The following is a 14,681-nucleotide window of genomic DNA, read 5'->3' as shown; positions in this document are numbered from 1 at the left end:
TAAACCCTGTGAGGAGCACCGCAGTGAATACAGCATGTATTTCAAAGAGTTTTGTAATTGACCTTTCACGATCAGCTGATTTCACAGATAACGTGCCACAGTGTCTTTCCCGATATCTTTTAGGGAGCGGCGCTGTAAATCTATTTAGAGTTGTGAGAGTGCGTGTTGTGTGGCCGTTGTTAGTGTATGACCTTGTGTTTGCTGCATCTCTATAATGTCATTTTGTTTCTCTCATGCTGTAACAAATTGACCAGTACATTATTTCTTTTCTTTTTTTGTGGATTTTTCTCCCTTTTTCTCCCCAATTATATCCGGCCAATTACCCCACTCTCTGAGCCGTCCCGGTCTCTGCTCCACCCCCTCTGCTGATCCGGGAGGGCTGCAGACTACCACATGTCTCCTCCCATACATGTGGAGTCACCAGCCGCTTCTTTTCACCTGACAGTGAGGAGTTTCACCAGGGGGACGTAGCACGTGGGAGGATCACGCTATTCCCCCCAGTTCCCCCTCCCCCCCAAACAGGCGCCCCGACTGACCAGAGGAGGCGCTAGTGCAGTGACCAGGACACATACCCACATCCGGCTTCCCACCCACAGACACGGCCAATTGTGTCTGTAGAGACGCCCGACCAAGCCGGCAGTAACTCGGGGATTCGAACCGGCGATCCCCGTGTTGGTAGGCAACAGAATAGACCACCACGCCACCCAGATGCCCCCAGTACATTATTTCTAATTTGTTTCACAGACAACGCGAATCTTAGAGTGTCTCTCCAACGGAGAACAAGCTAAGGAGTTAACGGGAGAAAGGCTGGCAAGTGCCCTCTTTGTTTACAGAAACGATTAGCGGATCATTACGGGGCTTTAACTTTTTAAACCTGCCAAAGTGCCCCGGCCACTCAGAGGCTCCCTGCCGTCAGACTGAGTAGAGAGTCCACCAGTGTCATCATAGCCCTTCCTGCGAGGCGATCGGCTGCGACGCTAGCAGGGGTAAACGTCGATGAGAAACGGCTCGTTTTAGTGCAGTTTGATGAGCGGATATCTCCTCCGCCCCTCAGAGGTACTGCGAAGGGGTTCCCCGCTAAAGAATAGGAGGCTACATCTGGACGTGGTGGTGTGTTCACGATCCGTGACCTCTAAAGTGTATTGACCTGATCAAAGGACGAAGCAAGTCTGGACACAGCAGGGACGGTGAACCGTAAAGAATCCCACAAACACCTCAGGCAGAAGCCGCCATATCGCTTTTTTCACCGACAGCCCGGCATTTGGTAGCTTATGCATTTATCGCTTGATCAGCTGCCTCTTTTGACAGCTCGCCTGGGTTTTGAGTTCAGCCATGTGCGCTGTGCTGTAGTTGAAGGAGGAAGTTTTTTTTTCTCTCTCGCTCTGTCTTTCTCGCTCCCATTGCTTTATATTCCTCAAACCCCAAAAGACTGTGTCCTCGGGCGTCAGCTGAGCCGTACCTGTTAAGACCTGCTGGTGTTTTCTACACCCATATCTTTGTGTGGGTTGGATGAGTGATGGATGGAATATCACGCCATCAAGTATGCTTGGTATTCATGTCACTGCCGCACACATCCAGGTTTGTTTTGCGTATGAGGCACCGTTTTCACCGTGGTCCCAGAATTGTTTTGGTGCTCTTTGGAGTTTTTGTTGGGGTGTTTTTCTTCTTTTTCCTTTCGGGGCTCGGTTGTGATTCTATCCTTTTACAGTGCTTGTAAAATTGCCCCTCTTCCCCTACAGTTTGAATGGCTCGCTGCCCAGCAATGTGGAGATCAAGAACAACACCCTGTTCCTCAAGGGGCCCGTGACCTATGACCTGGCTGGCTCATACGTCTGCGACGCAACCAACGGCATCGGGACTCGCACTGGCGTTGTGGACGTCAACATCACAGGTAGGTCACCGCAATGCCGCCGCTGCTCCCCGTTCCGGGCTCATGGAATGCATTCTTATCAGTTCTGGCACTGCATGCGTCAAAACTGGAGACCCTCTGAAACGGTGGCGGGGACAATCGCTCGCCTTCCCAGCAGCTCGCCACCTTTTGGCCAAACACAAATATACACACACACACACACACACACCCACACCCACACGGACATACAAAGCAGAACTAAACTTGTACCCCAGGTAATTGTGGCACTTTGCTTGTGTGTTTTGGCTGTACCCCCCCCGCCCCCCGCCACCGCTGTGCAGCTCTCCGCCGCAGTGTGTGTGCAGCAGGTTCGAACAAACAAGCTCGGCGTTTGTCTCTCACAGCACTCGTCACCGTGACATACAGAGGAGGCAGCCCAGCAGCCCCGCCACATCCAGGCACATGTGTAGCTATGAAGCCATCAGAGACACTCCTGCTATCAGCACCCAAAATAACATGAAGGAAAACGGTTGGGGGTGGGTGGGGTTGGAGGTGAGGGTGCTGTATTGATCATAGTTTGCTCACAACATACTCGCTTTTCCCCGAGCAGTTGCTGCCTCTTTTTGATGTTGACTACTGCTCTTCGTTCTTTTTATTTTTTCTCTCCTTCTGTCTTCCGGGGGAAAAACAAAACAAAATGCAGAACAAGACTGATTCAGCTCCCTCGCCGTCTACATAATTGTTGGCACACACGCACTGTGGCTTTTCTTGGTTCTTATAGATGGGGAGAAGGCATTTTGCAATCAAAGCCTTTTGCTGCAATATATCCCAGATCCCACGTTGCCATACACAACCGTGCAGATCCCCATCTATTGGTACCAGCTGTCTGCAGATTTGGGAGACTGTCACAGTTCTGCTTTGGTCGGACCGGATAGGGCTTCCTCTTTTTTCCTCTGCTTGGTTACTCGGAGGTTTGGGGTGGTTCTAACTCGCATTGCTTTGCATGTTGGTCATGTTGTGTGTCTGGCAACGTTCTGCTTGGTGTGATGTGATGTGATGTGTGCCCTCCCGGCGTCATACATTGTCTTCTTTGTGTGTGTGTTTTTTTTTTTTTTGGTATTGTTTTTCTTTCCTCTCTTTCTCTCTGTGTGTGGAGTTATTCATGTCGGTAAAGACGAGCCGAGGAAAAGGTCGCTTCATAGGACGACGGGAAGTTGTCGTGTGCGTTGGGAGAACTTGCGTGTCTGAACTAGCCAGGATATCAGTATGGTTAATAAAAATGTCAAAGGAATGCCGATAGCCTGTACTTACATAGCAGGCAACTAAGTAATGCGATGTCAGGAAATAGTAAGTGCGCAGTACAAGTATTTGGTGTTGAGCAGTCGTTTCACCGAGGGCTGCTACGGCCCGCACCAGAACCGCTGACGTTCAATTAGAAAGGCACTGAGCTGATATTTACTTCTTCTTCTCATTGATCGCTCGAATTAATGAACCACGTTGCTATCGTGCCGATAGCCGCTCCATTTATCTTCATGTTTCCGCTGTGTAATTTCCTCGAGTGTGAGTTTGTTTGAAGAGAAAAAAATATGGGTCCACAATCTGAGAATGAACAACTTCAGCTTGTGGAGGCAGACAAACTGTCAAGGCGTTCGTTCATCTAGCGTCTTGCTGTTTAACATATGCAACCACACACTGCTCTGCAAACCCCTGGATGCCGGCCAGGGTACAGGAAACTCCATCTTTTTTTCTGTTTTTTTTTTTTTTGGATTCTTCCGCTTTTTCTCCCCAGTTGTACCTTGCTAATTACCCCACTCTTCCGAGCCGTCCCGGTCTCTGCTCCACCCCCTCTGCTGATCTGTCCCGGTCTCTGCTCCACCCCCTCTGCTGATCCGGGGAGGGCTGCAGACTACCACATGCCTCCTCCCATACATGTGGAGTCACCAGCCGCTTCTTTTCACCTGACAGTGAGGAGTTTCGCCAGGGGGATGTAGCGTGTGGGAGGATCACGCTATTCCCCCCAGTTCCCCCTCCCCCCCGAACAGGCGCCCCGACCGACCAGAGGAGGCGCTAGTGCAGCGACCAGGACACATACCCACATCTGGCTTCTGACTCGCAGACACGGCCAATTGTGTCTGTAGGGATGCCTGACCAAGCCGGAGGTAACGTGGGGATTCGAACCACCGATCACTGTATTGGAAGGCAACGGAATAGACCGCCACGCCACCCGGACGCCCATTAAATCATTTTTTAAGCTTAAACAAGCCGTGCTCCTTCAATGTGGGTACTCACAGTTTCCTGGTTCCAGGCCTTTTTCCAGGAAACCGTTGCAGCAAGTACGCTAATGTCATCTAGGTTGTTGTTTAATTAAAAAAAAAATACATATAGTGTCAAATTCATCGTATCACTACTTCATCAACACTTACTCATTTAAGTGTCAAAATGTCATCCACATTTGATGTAATTTCTACCATATTAGTGCCAAGAACACAGATTTTAAATTACTCAGCACACCGAACTCCGTCTTTATTCGCAGCAGCAAGAAACAGAAAGGCTTTGGCCTCTTCAAGGATAGAATTAAGAAATGTACGTCTACGGACCGCCTGTGTGCCACTTTGTGTATAGTGACTTAACACAGCAGATCAGTTCGTGGAGGTGCACAGCCAAACTACTGGTGCTAAATGTCTGCACGTCTGTCTTTCAGTTGACGCCTAATCAGAATCAGAACACTTTATTCATCCCTGAGGGGGAATTGGGTAAAACTTTGTGCTATAGTAAACTGTCAGAATAATGAATAGCAAAACAGTCTTTTGGCAAGCATTGTGTGTATAGTCTGTCTTGCCCTTGCACCTTATATGAATAGGTGCAAAAACAGATGTACATGGTTGTGTTACAGCAATATCATTAAATACCTGCACCTACGTGCTGAAACACTCAGTTGACCTTAAGCCTCCTCTCTTGTTTCTGCTGATGCCATGAAATGCTACGCCATCCCTGCCTCAGCGTTAGCATATCTCTCTCAACACTGTGGAAGAGCATGTAGTCCTGCACACCTTTGTGAACAAGGCATTTTCTGCTTGGAACAATCTGAAAACAATGAGATCTCCCAAATCCTGAAATATAGTATTCTGTTGAATTTTTACCCCCTCAGTTGTAATGATGACAGACCGAAAGAGTCCATCAGAGGTGAACTTGGTGTTGGTTACTACTCTTCTTCATTTCTTTTCATGTGGCTTTGTTCCCCCCTCAGCATAATGACCCAACGGTGGGGGTAAAACAGTGTGCTGATGCTTCATTTACTTCAAACGGCATCTTTGTGCCTCCCAACAGCCTTAGACAGGGCTGGCTGAGGCGTGGTAGATAAGAGAGCCTGCTGCTGGCTCGCATTCAAGGCTGCAGCACCGGGTCCCCAGGAATGCTACTGAGGTGTTCTCTGCAGAAGAGGAAGGTGACCACACTGATATGGCTGCAGCACATTTATTCAGTAGTTCACTCTACTAGAACTGGCAATTACTGCCTCCGCACTGAATATGGAATAATTTTGTCTTTGTATGGTTAGTCAACAAAGGTGACCTTCTTTTGTATTCACGTTTCCTTGGGTAAATGGCTTGAGAATAAAGGCAAATATAAAAGTCCAACTGTTTAAGCTCTTCACACACTCATTGTACACATTGCCATCAGAGTCAGGAATTTCATTCACCCAAATGTACCACTTTTAGCTGCATTATGCGTGATTTTCAGTTTTTTGGGGTTTTTTTCTTCTTAGTTTTGATGGGGGTTTTTTTTGTTGTTTTTTAGCTCGACGTGGAAATATAATCTGGTAGAGAGAGGCCCCTGCTTTCAGCACAGGAAAAAGTTAAATGTCCCTGACGTCTTGTTTGTATCACAGAAAAGCTATTTTCTCGTACTGGGATCCAACACTTACGGAGCACTTAAGGACGCTACGTTTTAATCGAGTGGCTCATTTTGCTTGCACATGGATTTGTAGGAGCTGCATATCTGTCACCTCCGCAGGCAGGGCCACGTAGTACCTTGTTTCAATTAGTTGGAGGGAGTTGTTTGTTGTGCGGATGGCATTGACCACAGTGAGTCATGTGGGCTGAGGACACGCATTCTAGAAAAATGGTGTCGTTTGTCAGAATCTAATGAACACCGCTGCTGTTTTAATCAATCTTCCCCATCAGAAAAACGGGAAGAAGGAAGTGCGAGAGAAAAAGAGAGGGGAGAGGATGTGCGCCAGAGAAGAGTTTCATCTAATGGGCCTGTTGTTACCCGAGTCCTTTACTTCTCATTCACATGCAGCTCAGGGGTGTCCTGAGAGAAAGTTGACAAGAAGTCAGAGCAGATTAATCAGCTAATTACTGAGGTGCATTGGCGGTCATCTTAAGAAATAGGCAATTAAACAGCTCGCGATGAGCGCTGTTTTTGACAATCTGTTCTCCGACGCTTTTAACCGTGAAGTAGCCAGTCAGATATTGTCCCATACAAAAGCTATTGCAGTGAGAAAGCTGAAAGCCACAGCAAAGGCTTGAATAATGTGGTTAACCCTCAAGAGTCATCCCCAACTTAAAAGAGCAGAATCAGTCTTTCATTAAGAAAGTCTTCTTTTCCACCGTCGCTGTTTTGTTGTGCTCACAGCGAGACGCTGCAGCCATCTGAAGCGTCTTTCCAGCCCGGAGACAGACAAGATGAATTATGGTTTTTGTCAAGATGGTCTTGCAATTATGTAATTATCACCCCTGAGAAAGGAGATGTGTGGTTTTACTTCACAGGTCCCTTAATTTACACAGTGAAGCCACATGGCTGTGGTAGGAAATGACTTTCATTTCAACTCGACTTTCAGCTGATACATAATTTGTTATGCTCTTTCAGTATTTTGCCCGCTAATGTTTTCCGCATGATGAGACGTTGATATTTTCTTGTTGTCACTGAATGCAACAAGCCGTACCTTTCTCCAATGGAGCCGTGCTGAGACGAAGATGATGCAAAACGTCAACCAAATAGAGAGGATCAAAAAATGTGAGGGGCGTAAAAATTAACAGGGACTCCATTAACGGGTAATTACCTTTTTTTTTTTTACCAGTCAAAACTCCCAATATCCGACAAATAATAATATCTGCAGCCATTGGTGTCTAGCAGCAATAATTTCACCCAAAGAGACAGTTTTATGAAAATAGAAAAAATCAATAGACTGTTCTATCAAAAAAAGCAGGTCTACAGAAAGACGTAGACCTGCAGCAGATTGGGTGATTAAGTAAATGAATTTTAGTTCTTGTTCTATCATGCAGGCACTCGTGCATTCAGAGTGGCCTATGCGAGCTGCTGTAGACTAATTCCCACAAGAGTCTAGTACAACTGTGGGCCAAAAATGGCAGAACAGTTCAGCCTTCATCAATATTCTCTAATTTTCCTCATCGTTTACATGGGAGTAGCTGCAAGCTGTAAGCAGCATTCCTTCACTTTGCATTTATGTTATTTATTTAGTTTTAGAGTTAGGCGATGTGCACATGAGTCAACTCACGTCTTTATTTTGGTTATTTGTTGAAATAAAAAACTCTCTTTCCACTGATGTTCTTCTTGTCTCTTCATGCGAGGCACAGATTATATGACCGGAGCGTTTCCCATTTGTCTGACATTCTAGACTCTTCCCAGACACGTTGACCGGCATTGAAAGGAGCAGCTCTGAGGTCAGGTGTAACGGTCTTACTTAGAGGCTGGTATGGATGCCATTTGGAGGCCCAGGAGCACGAAATGTTCATCTTCATCTATTCAGGACTAAGGTGTCTGTGGCGAGCAGGGTTCTAGTCGGACCATCTCCAGCAGGGGTTCCTAAACTTTTTCATGCTCTGACCCACCTGTGGAGATATTTCTTGGCCTGGGACTGACCAGATATTTAGTGCAGTAAAATAATCAATAGTCCTCATCACTTGTCAGAAAGGTAGCTCATTAGCAGTCCTCTCTGTGTTGTCCATCAATGCAGTATGCTCCTTTTCTTTTCGTGGCCTACTAATGATGTCATGAAACTGACAAGGCATGTCAACATCAAACGTTGTTTATTGTGGATACCCTGTGACCCACCTGATCCCTGCTGCAACCCACTTGTTGGTTGAGACCTGTAGTTTGAAAACCACTGCACCACACATGGCTCACCAACTGTACGGAGTGACTGTGTTCTCTTCAGTTTAGCCAGGTGGTGCTGGGATGGATCCTTTTGTAACCACGGGCATCCGGTGCCAGCGTCTGTTCACGCCCGCCTGAACAAGCAATAGCCAGTTCCCATGCAAGAAAATGAGGTTGAGAAAGGGGGAAAGAAATCCCAACATGAGGTGAAAATGAGATGAATAAAACATAGGCAACCCAGTGGAACTATGCTTCGATGAATGTGATATTTCAACTTGAGCCGAAAAGAGAAAATGGATGCCAGAAACAGGCTACCATGCAAACAGCCACCAACAGAGGCAGAGGTGGAGATAAGGCAGGAGGCCGTCTACATGTATTTCATATAACGGGGCTGTGTCAACTTCTTGTGCGCCCTTCCTGTCACATTCTGTAAAGTCTAGGACTTACAATGATGGGCAAAGACAGTGAGGGCTGTACAGAAGCTGAGAAGGATGACATTCTTAATTCATCGCATATATACATTTATGTTCCAAGATTTGACCCCCCTCCCACTGTCATAAAAAAAAGTCATCCTAGGCTCCTACATCTACCAAACAAATGTGCAGCAGAAAAGCAAGTGGGAAATGAAAGCAGCACGATCCGTTCTTATCAGCCAGAGAAGCAGCCATGTTGCTCTCTGTGGCACTGCAGGTTTCTTCAGTTTACCTCAACACAGTATCGACATGTTGGCTCGGTGCAGTAGAACATTAGCATTCTTGAATAAACCTTGCATCAAGCAACATTTTTGCTAACTTATGTGCAGAGTCCATCCATGCGACGAGTTCTTTTTTTTTCTTTTTCTGCCAGAGACAAGCGGCATTATGTCAGCTCTGTAAAGACTCCCCCAGCAATGTGAAATTTGTTTGTCTTCGCTTGTCATGGCAGAGCCTGTCTGAATCCGTTCGCCATAGCAGATTGCGCCATCGCTTCCCCTCGCACCGCCCCTTGCATTATTCATAGATCCAGAGGCCACACATGTTTATGCCAACAAGAGCGAAAGGCTTGTCGCTTGCTCCCTAAGCAGGGCCCTTATATCCGTTTGAACTCCCCAACCATGTATCAATAAACCTGGGCAGATTTAGGGTCTACAGGCTAATGGAGTGTCATTCTAGCCCCCAGATTCTGACTAGAGGAGGGGCTGCTCGCTGTTCAGATCCTGCCAAGCTCACGCCTCATTATCCAAATGAGACATTAGCATGACCTCCCCCTCTCTCACCTACTGGGGGCTCGCTGGAAAATCTTTACAGCGATGCACCAGGAGAAGTACCGAGGGAGGAAACAGATATTGTGGCCTCAGCCAGGTTTGCATTAAATGAAGTGGGGGCTGGTGAGAGTATAAGATTGCCTGTATGTATATTTATATGCATATATACATGTAGATATTAGACGGACTAGCCTGTGCTGGGGGAATGAAAATGTTCATGGTCACCAGGGGATAGCACATGAGAGCAGAGCGGCCGAGATCTTAAGTGATTCATCGCAACATTTGTTTTTTGCACAGCTTGCTGTTTCTGCTCTCTGGAGGATATGCAAAAGAGAGGGACGGCATTGGAGATGCAGACAGATGGGGCTGGTGTGTGAGGGGGATTGGCCAAGCCCATTTTCAACCCAGATCAGCTCATCTGCCCCCGCCGGTCCCTTCCTCCTCCTCCTCCCTCTCCCGCTGCTCTCTCCTCTCTGTCCACTCCCGCTGTGTTGGAGCTGTCACACCTCCCTGAGAAGCTGATGAAGTAGGTCATGCACTGTCCCAGGGTCTGACCACTGGCTCAGGAACTGCTGCTGCTGCGGTGATTCACTCATTGCACACGCCGTAATAATACTAAGAAAAAAAGTAAATAAATATAAAAAGAACGTGACGGGAGCAGGAAAAGGGGTAAAAATGGGAGGAGAACGTTTGGAGTGGAGGAAGGAAGGAGGAATGGTTTGGCGGTAACAACTGGTGCCCCGCCCTCTCCCGGCTCAACCTTGCTCACCGACATGCAGATAAAGAGGGCTTGTTGGTGTGTGTGTGACATGCACTGCTTAGTCTGACCTAATAATTCGTCCTTACAATGCTCAGACTTGGATCACAATACCCACAAAGCACACCCGCGTAGGAATAGAGAGGGGTTTTTTCACTTCTGTCGCCAAGAGAGCGACGTTGCTCAGTCTCACGTTTTAAATGGTTGACCAACAGCTGGTATTCCGTGTATATCTGAGTGCTGAGGTCGCATGCTAGTGTAATGACACATTGGGTCTTGAGCAATATAAAAACTCTGGCACTCATGTGATAGGGTTTGCTCTGCAACAGGACAGTCGCTGCAAGTCCCTGCATGCTCATGACATGCCAGCGATGATGTCAGCTGTGTTTTGATGCCAGTAATATTCCACGCCATTATCTCCCCCCTAACATCCTCTTCCTCTTATCCTTTGGCTTTTACAGGGAATTGAATTTTTCTTTTACTCTGAAAGGTTTTAATGGCGTGAGTGACATTTACCTTCCTATGAGGGGAGCTAATACTGCCCTTAAATCAGCAATAGCAGAAATAAAAAAAAATGTCGACAAACAGAGTGAAATGGTAGATATGCAGGGGGAACTGGGCGATAAGTTGGGGGAAAAGGGCTTCGCCTTGGCGTCGGCTCCCAGGCAGCCTACTGAATTCATGTCGGCGATGCGCTTTTATTCTTTGTGGCAGCATTACATTTCCATGACTTCACAACCACTGGCGAATTCAGACAGGGGAGTAATGAGGATCTTTCGAATCACTGAATTAATGGGCCGTTGTCCCCAGCCCTCCTCGCTCCTCATGCCATTCTCCATTTGGCGTGGCCGCTCTCTCGCCAGCCTCTCAAAGAGGATCCCGCTTCCCGTTCTTGTTTATTTATCTTTGGGTTCGTTTTCGTAGACTAGTTTTTGTCAGTTTTTGCTTTGGTAGATACGACAGCAAATGATGGGGGGGGGGGGAGCAAGAGAGAGAGAACGAGAGAGAGAGAGGTGGAATTAAGTTTCATAAATGCCGTGAACGGGTCATGATGTTGGCGTTAGGCCTTCGCTTACAGTTCCTGGTAAGCATACTAAACAGAAGAGCCACAGATTTGCCCTGACCATCTGTATATATTAGTTCTGGCACTTCTCAACTTCCCAAAGATTAGTCATCGATTTCTATATTTTTTTCATCGCATCATATTAGGTAGTCATTCCTCCTAGTTTAGTTGTACCGAGCACCACTCCCTGTACCCTCCTCTGTGATCCTCCTCTCTCATATTCGGTCTCTGTCGCCACATCTTGTCTGAGCGATTGTGCTGTTCTTGCTCAGGAATGCTTCTTCCTGTTTCTCTACTGCATGTGCAGACAAGACTCGAGCACACCCAGAAGAAGAAGTCCCTTCAGGTTTGAATTGCGAAACCGTTTCTTTCAAGCTGCTTCAACCTGAAGCGTGCTGCCTTCCCTACAGTATTATCCAACAACCCTCTGGTTCACTGTGCGCCGTGCAGCCGCCGCGGTGGTTGTAATGTACTGTAGCATCGCTGCTTTAAATGTATCGGGTGTTTCTGAAAGCCACAAATCTGGTGTGACTGAGACATATCATTAATATGAAAGATTTCAGCCACGATGTGATTTTGTTTTTTTCAGTATCTATCTCGTATTTCTCACCATTTGTTAAACATGATATGCAGAGTTTCTACTCACATCAGCGGCTTCACTTGGAGAGCGCGTATATGAAATGTGAGGGAAACAGATTTTGTCGGTGCAACACTCCAGAAGTTGTAAATCATGTGCTTGATCAAGTCAGACGTAAACGGTCAAATGGAAAGATTAATGCAATGCAGGGTGTCATGGCTGCAGTGTTTAAGTAGCTGTAGTATCTCATTTTGTACATTGCCTTTGTAAATCTATTATGGCCCTGGAGTGAATTATACCCTTTCATAGTGCATCTTGGCACCTATTAATCTCAATAGTGCATTTTTTTTTTTTTGCTGTTGGTACTCAAGCTTACTCTACTATCTGCATATTTTCAGAGGCTTGTTATAATAGACACTTCCTTTCGTTGCCTGGAACAGTATCAGGGCTGTTGTTGAGGCGCTTTGAGGTCTTTTTTATCTATCTCTTGGCAGGTGTTGCCGTTAGCAGGGTCTTGCCGGTGGAACGCCTCCGCCCTCCTCCTTGCTGTCAAACACCCGTACGCACCCCAGCCATTCCAAATATGTTTTATTATTAGTGTCTTCCTAATGTGATTAGCGCTTACCATAGCCACTCTTTGATTTCACATACTCTTTTCTTTCAGAGAACATGGATTTACCGGTGAGGAGGCAAAGCCGCAAGGGTTGTGCACTATAGAGTGTGGAAAAACAGGTGGGGGCAGGGGGGGGGGTCTTTGCCATTTCGTTATCTTCACGTATATGAGGGGCAGATGAATTGAATGGGACACTGATACATGGTGCAAGGAGGTGACCTTGCAGTTGCAAAGGGCGCAGAACAGATATGCTGGAGGAAATCAGTCGAGATTCAATGTGGCGAGAACAGGCAGTCTCTTCATCGATGAACACCTTTTGGGTTACACGAGGGGGTGTTTTTACTTCCACTAGAGTCACATGATGTGTAGAACAGCTGACTGGAGCTGTACCTTATGGTTTGAGTTGATCTTCTTGCTTTCAAAAAGGAGAGCACTCAGAAACACTGGCTTGTCGTCAATTTAGGGACCAGCCCCCCTCCACAGCATCAATAAAAACAGTTTTATTGGTTCTGGCCTTGCAACAAATCATAGTCTCCATTTTTGTTTTTCATCTTACTTAAACAGAAGGCCTGGTGAGTCTCTGTAACAACAACAAAAAAGAAGCCACAAATTGGTCCCTGTGTCGATTTATTGTTTCCATGCCAGTATTTGGTGCAGACGCTCTCATCCTGGAATTATTATTGGTGTTGACAAGCGCTTTCTTCAAACACAAGTGGCAAGAGATGCTGTCACTTGATTCTTAATTAAAAAAAAGGAATTAAAAAGTGAGGTTAGCTCCCCTCTGTCGAGTGGATGCGTCATCTTTTATCGCCCCAAGCCGCACCAGTCGATTTTATCGTCATTGTCTCTTCTTTGTTTTGACCTGTTTTGTTTCCCCCTAACTTCCCCTTTGGGGGTATTTACAATCTCGACCACTTTTAAAATGGAAGAGAAGAAACTGCCCAATTAGCAGCGAACAGAGGGAACGATGAGAGGGCAGACGGATCACGACGGTGGAGAGCAGTGAAGGGTGGAGGAGAGGATTACACAAGGCCATTTTCCCTTTCTCTCCAGTCCTCCAATCCTTTGGATTTTCACCACTCTTTGGCTGTGGCGGGAGGACGCGTCTTCGGGCAGAGGTGACCGGGCTCTGCTCTCTCATTCATGTGTGTAATGAAGGACTGTGTCTGAATAATCCCATTAGGTGGTCAGATTAAAACCTGAGCTGATATCTGAGACTGCCCGGCACTGCTTTGGAAATCGGGAGCACCCTCCCCCGGCCCTTTGCGGGGCTTGGTCGTAACCTATAACATGCTAACGACTTTCACTGCAGTTACTGTTTTTGCGGTAATGGGTTGTGTAATGAGTTGCAGTTTCAATATTGGTGATAACGTGACAGACAACAATCTGTTACGCCTATAATAGACGAATTAATCTAAAATAAATCTGCCTTTTCATCACTATTACTGACCTCGCAGTAGGAAAAATATCACACACTACGCAATCCTTATATCCAAAATGGCAGTGAAGTGTGCTTTCTGCAGGGGGACATTTCCCTCTGCTTGGGGTTTTTTTTTAATTATTATTATTGAATGAAGGAATTACAAGTGCATTGTTCACCTGCGCCTCTTTGTTTGTCTTGATCATTCAGGCATAAGCATGCAGGCATCCGAGTCAAAGCGGAAAATTAATAGAAGTACTTTAATGACTTACAGCTACCAAAGAGTTGCATGCAGAGTAATAACAATGAGCCCAGGTGCAGAGAAGCGGCGAGTAGTTCGGAGGACAGACAAGTACGTAAACGGGAGCGGCTAGCCCGCTTGGCGAGTTGCTATTAAGAAGTGCAGAAGAAATTATGGACAAACGTCACTTTCACACGGTACGCCGAACTGACAGGTAGCGGACGACTTTAAACAGACCGCGGACCACATTCCCCATCAGCTGTGAAACTGACCTGAAACCGAGTTCTCCTCACAGGTTTCTCCATGTGTGTCTGTGGGTTCGATGTCAAACAGAATGATCTGTTATCCAGGCTTGCCCAGGGCTTCCGCTGGCCCGGGCTCGAGTTTATTCAGGCTATCGAATCAAAGGGCTTGACTCGCGAGCCACTCGGTACTCCATGGCACAAACCCAGAAGCCCAGGATTCCCTGAAGGGCTTCACAAAGGAGTAAATTAAACAATAGAACTGTTGATAAATAGCTTGGAATGAGAGTTGTGAGACCACAGCAAGCCCTGTCTTGTTCACTGTGAATTTAGCATCAGGGTGAGAATCAGACCGACTTCAGTTAAGCAGCCCAGTTCATCTCTGCTGTGGTGATGTACATTCTTGCATTTGTTGAAAGTAATGAAATATGATATAACACAAATATGACTTTTACACCATAATTTATACGCACCTAGATCCGACATCATATTTATCCCATTCAAAATTGTATATCGTGGGCTAGAACATTTTTATTTGGGCTCATAAAAATTCTGCTTC

The 14,681-nt window shown here is 46.5% G+C and overlaps 1 protein-coding gene across 1 annotated transcript in view; it reads left to right on the top strand.

Moving 5' to 3' along the window:
• The window catches only part of nectin1b (nectin cell adhesion molecule 1b), a 107,401-nt gene that overhangs the window by 83,503 nt on the left and 9,217 nt on the right, over positions 1-14,681 (top strand). The window contains exon 5 of the mRNA XM_056283228.1: positions 1,740-1,891. Within this exon, the coding sequence (XP_056139203.1) occupies positions 1,740-1,891 (152 nt within the window). The remainder of the gene's footprint in view (positions 1-1,739; positions 1,892-14,681) is intronic.

Source organism: Lampris incognitus, chromosome 7 (assembly GCF_029633865.1).
Source record: "Lampris incognitus isolate fLamInc1 chromosome 7, fLamInc1.hap2, whole genome shotgun sequence".
NCBI lineage: Eukaryota > Metazoa > Chordata > Actinopteri > Lampriformes > Lampridae > Lampris > Lampris incognitus.
Note: the sequence above shows the minus strand (reverse complement) of the source record. Positions and strands in the feature narration are given on the sequence as shown.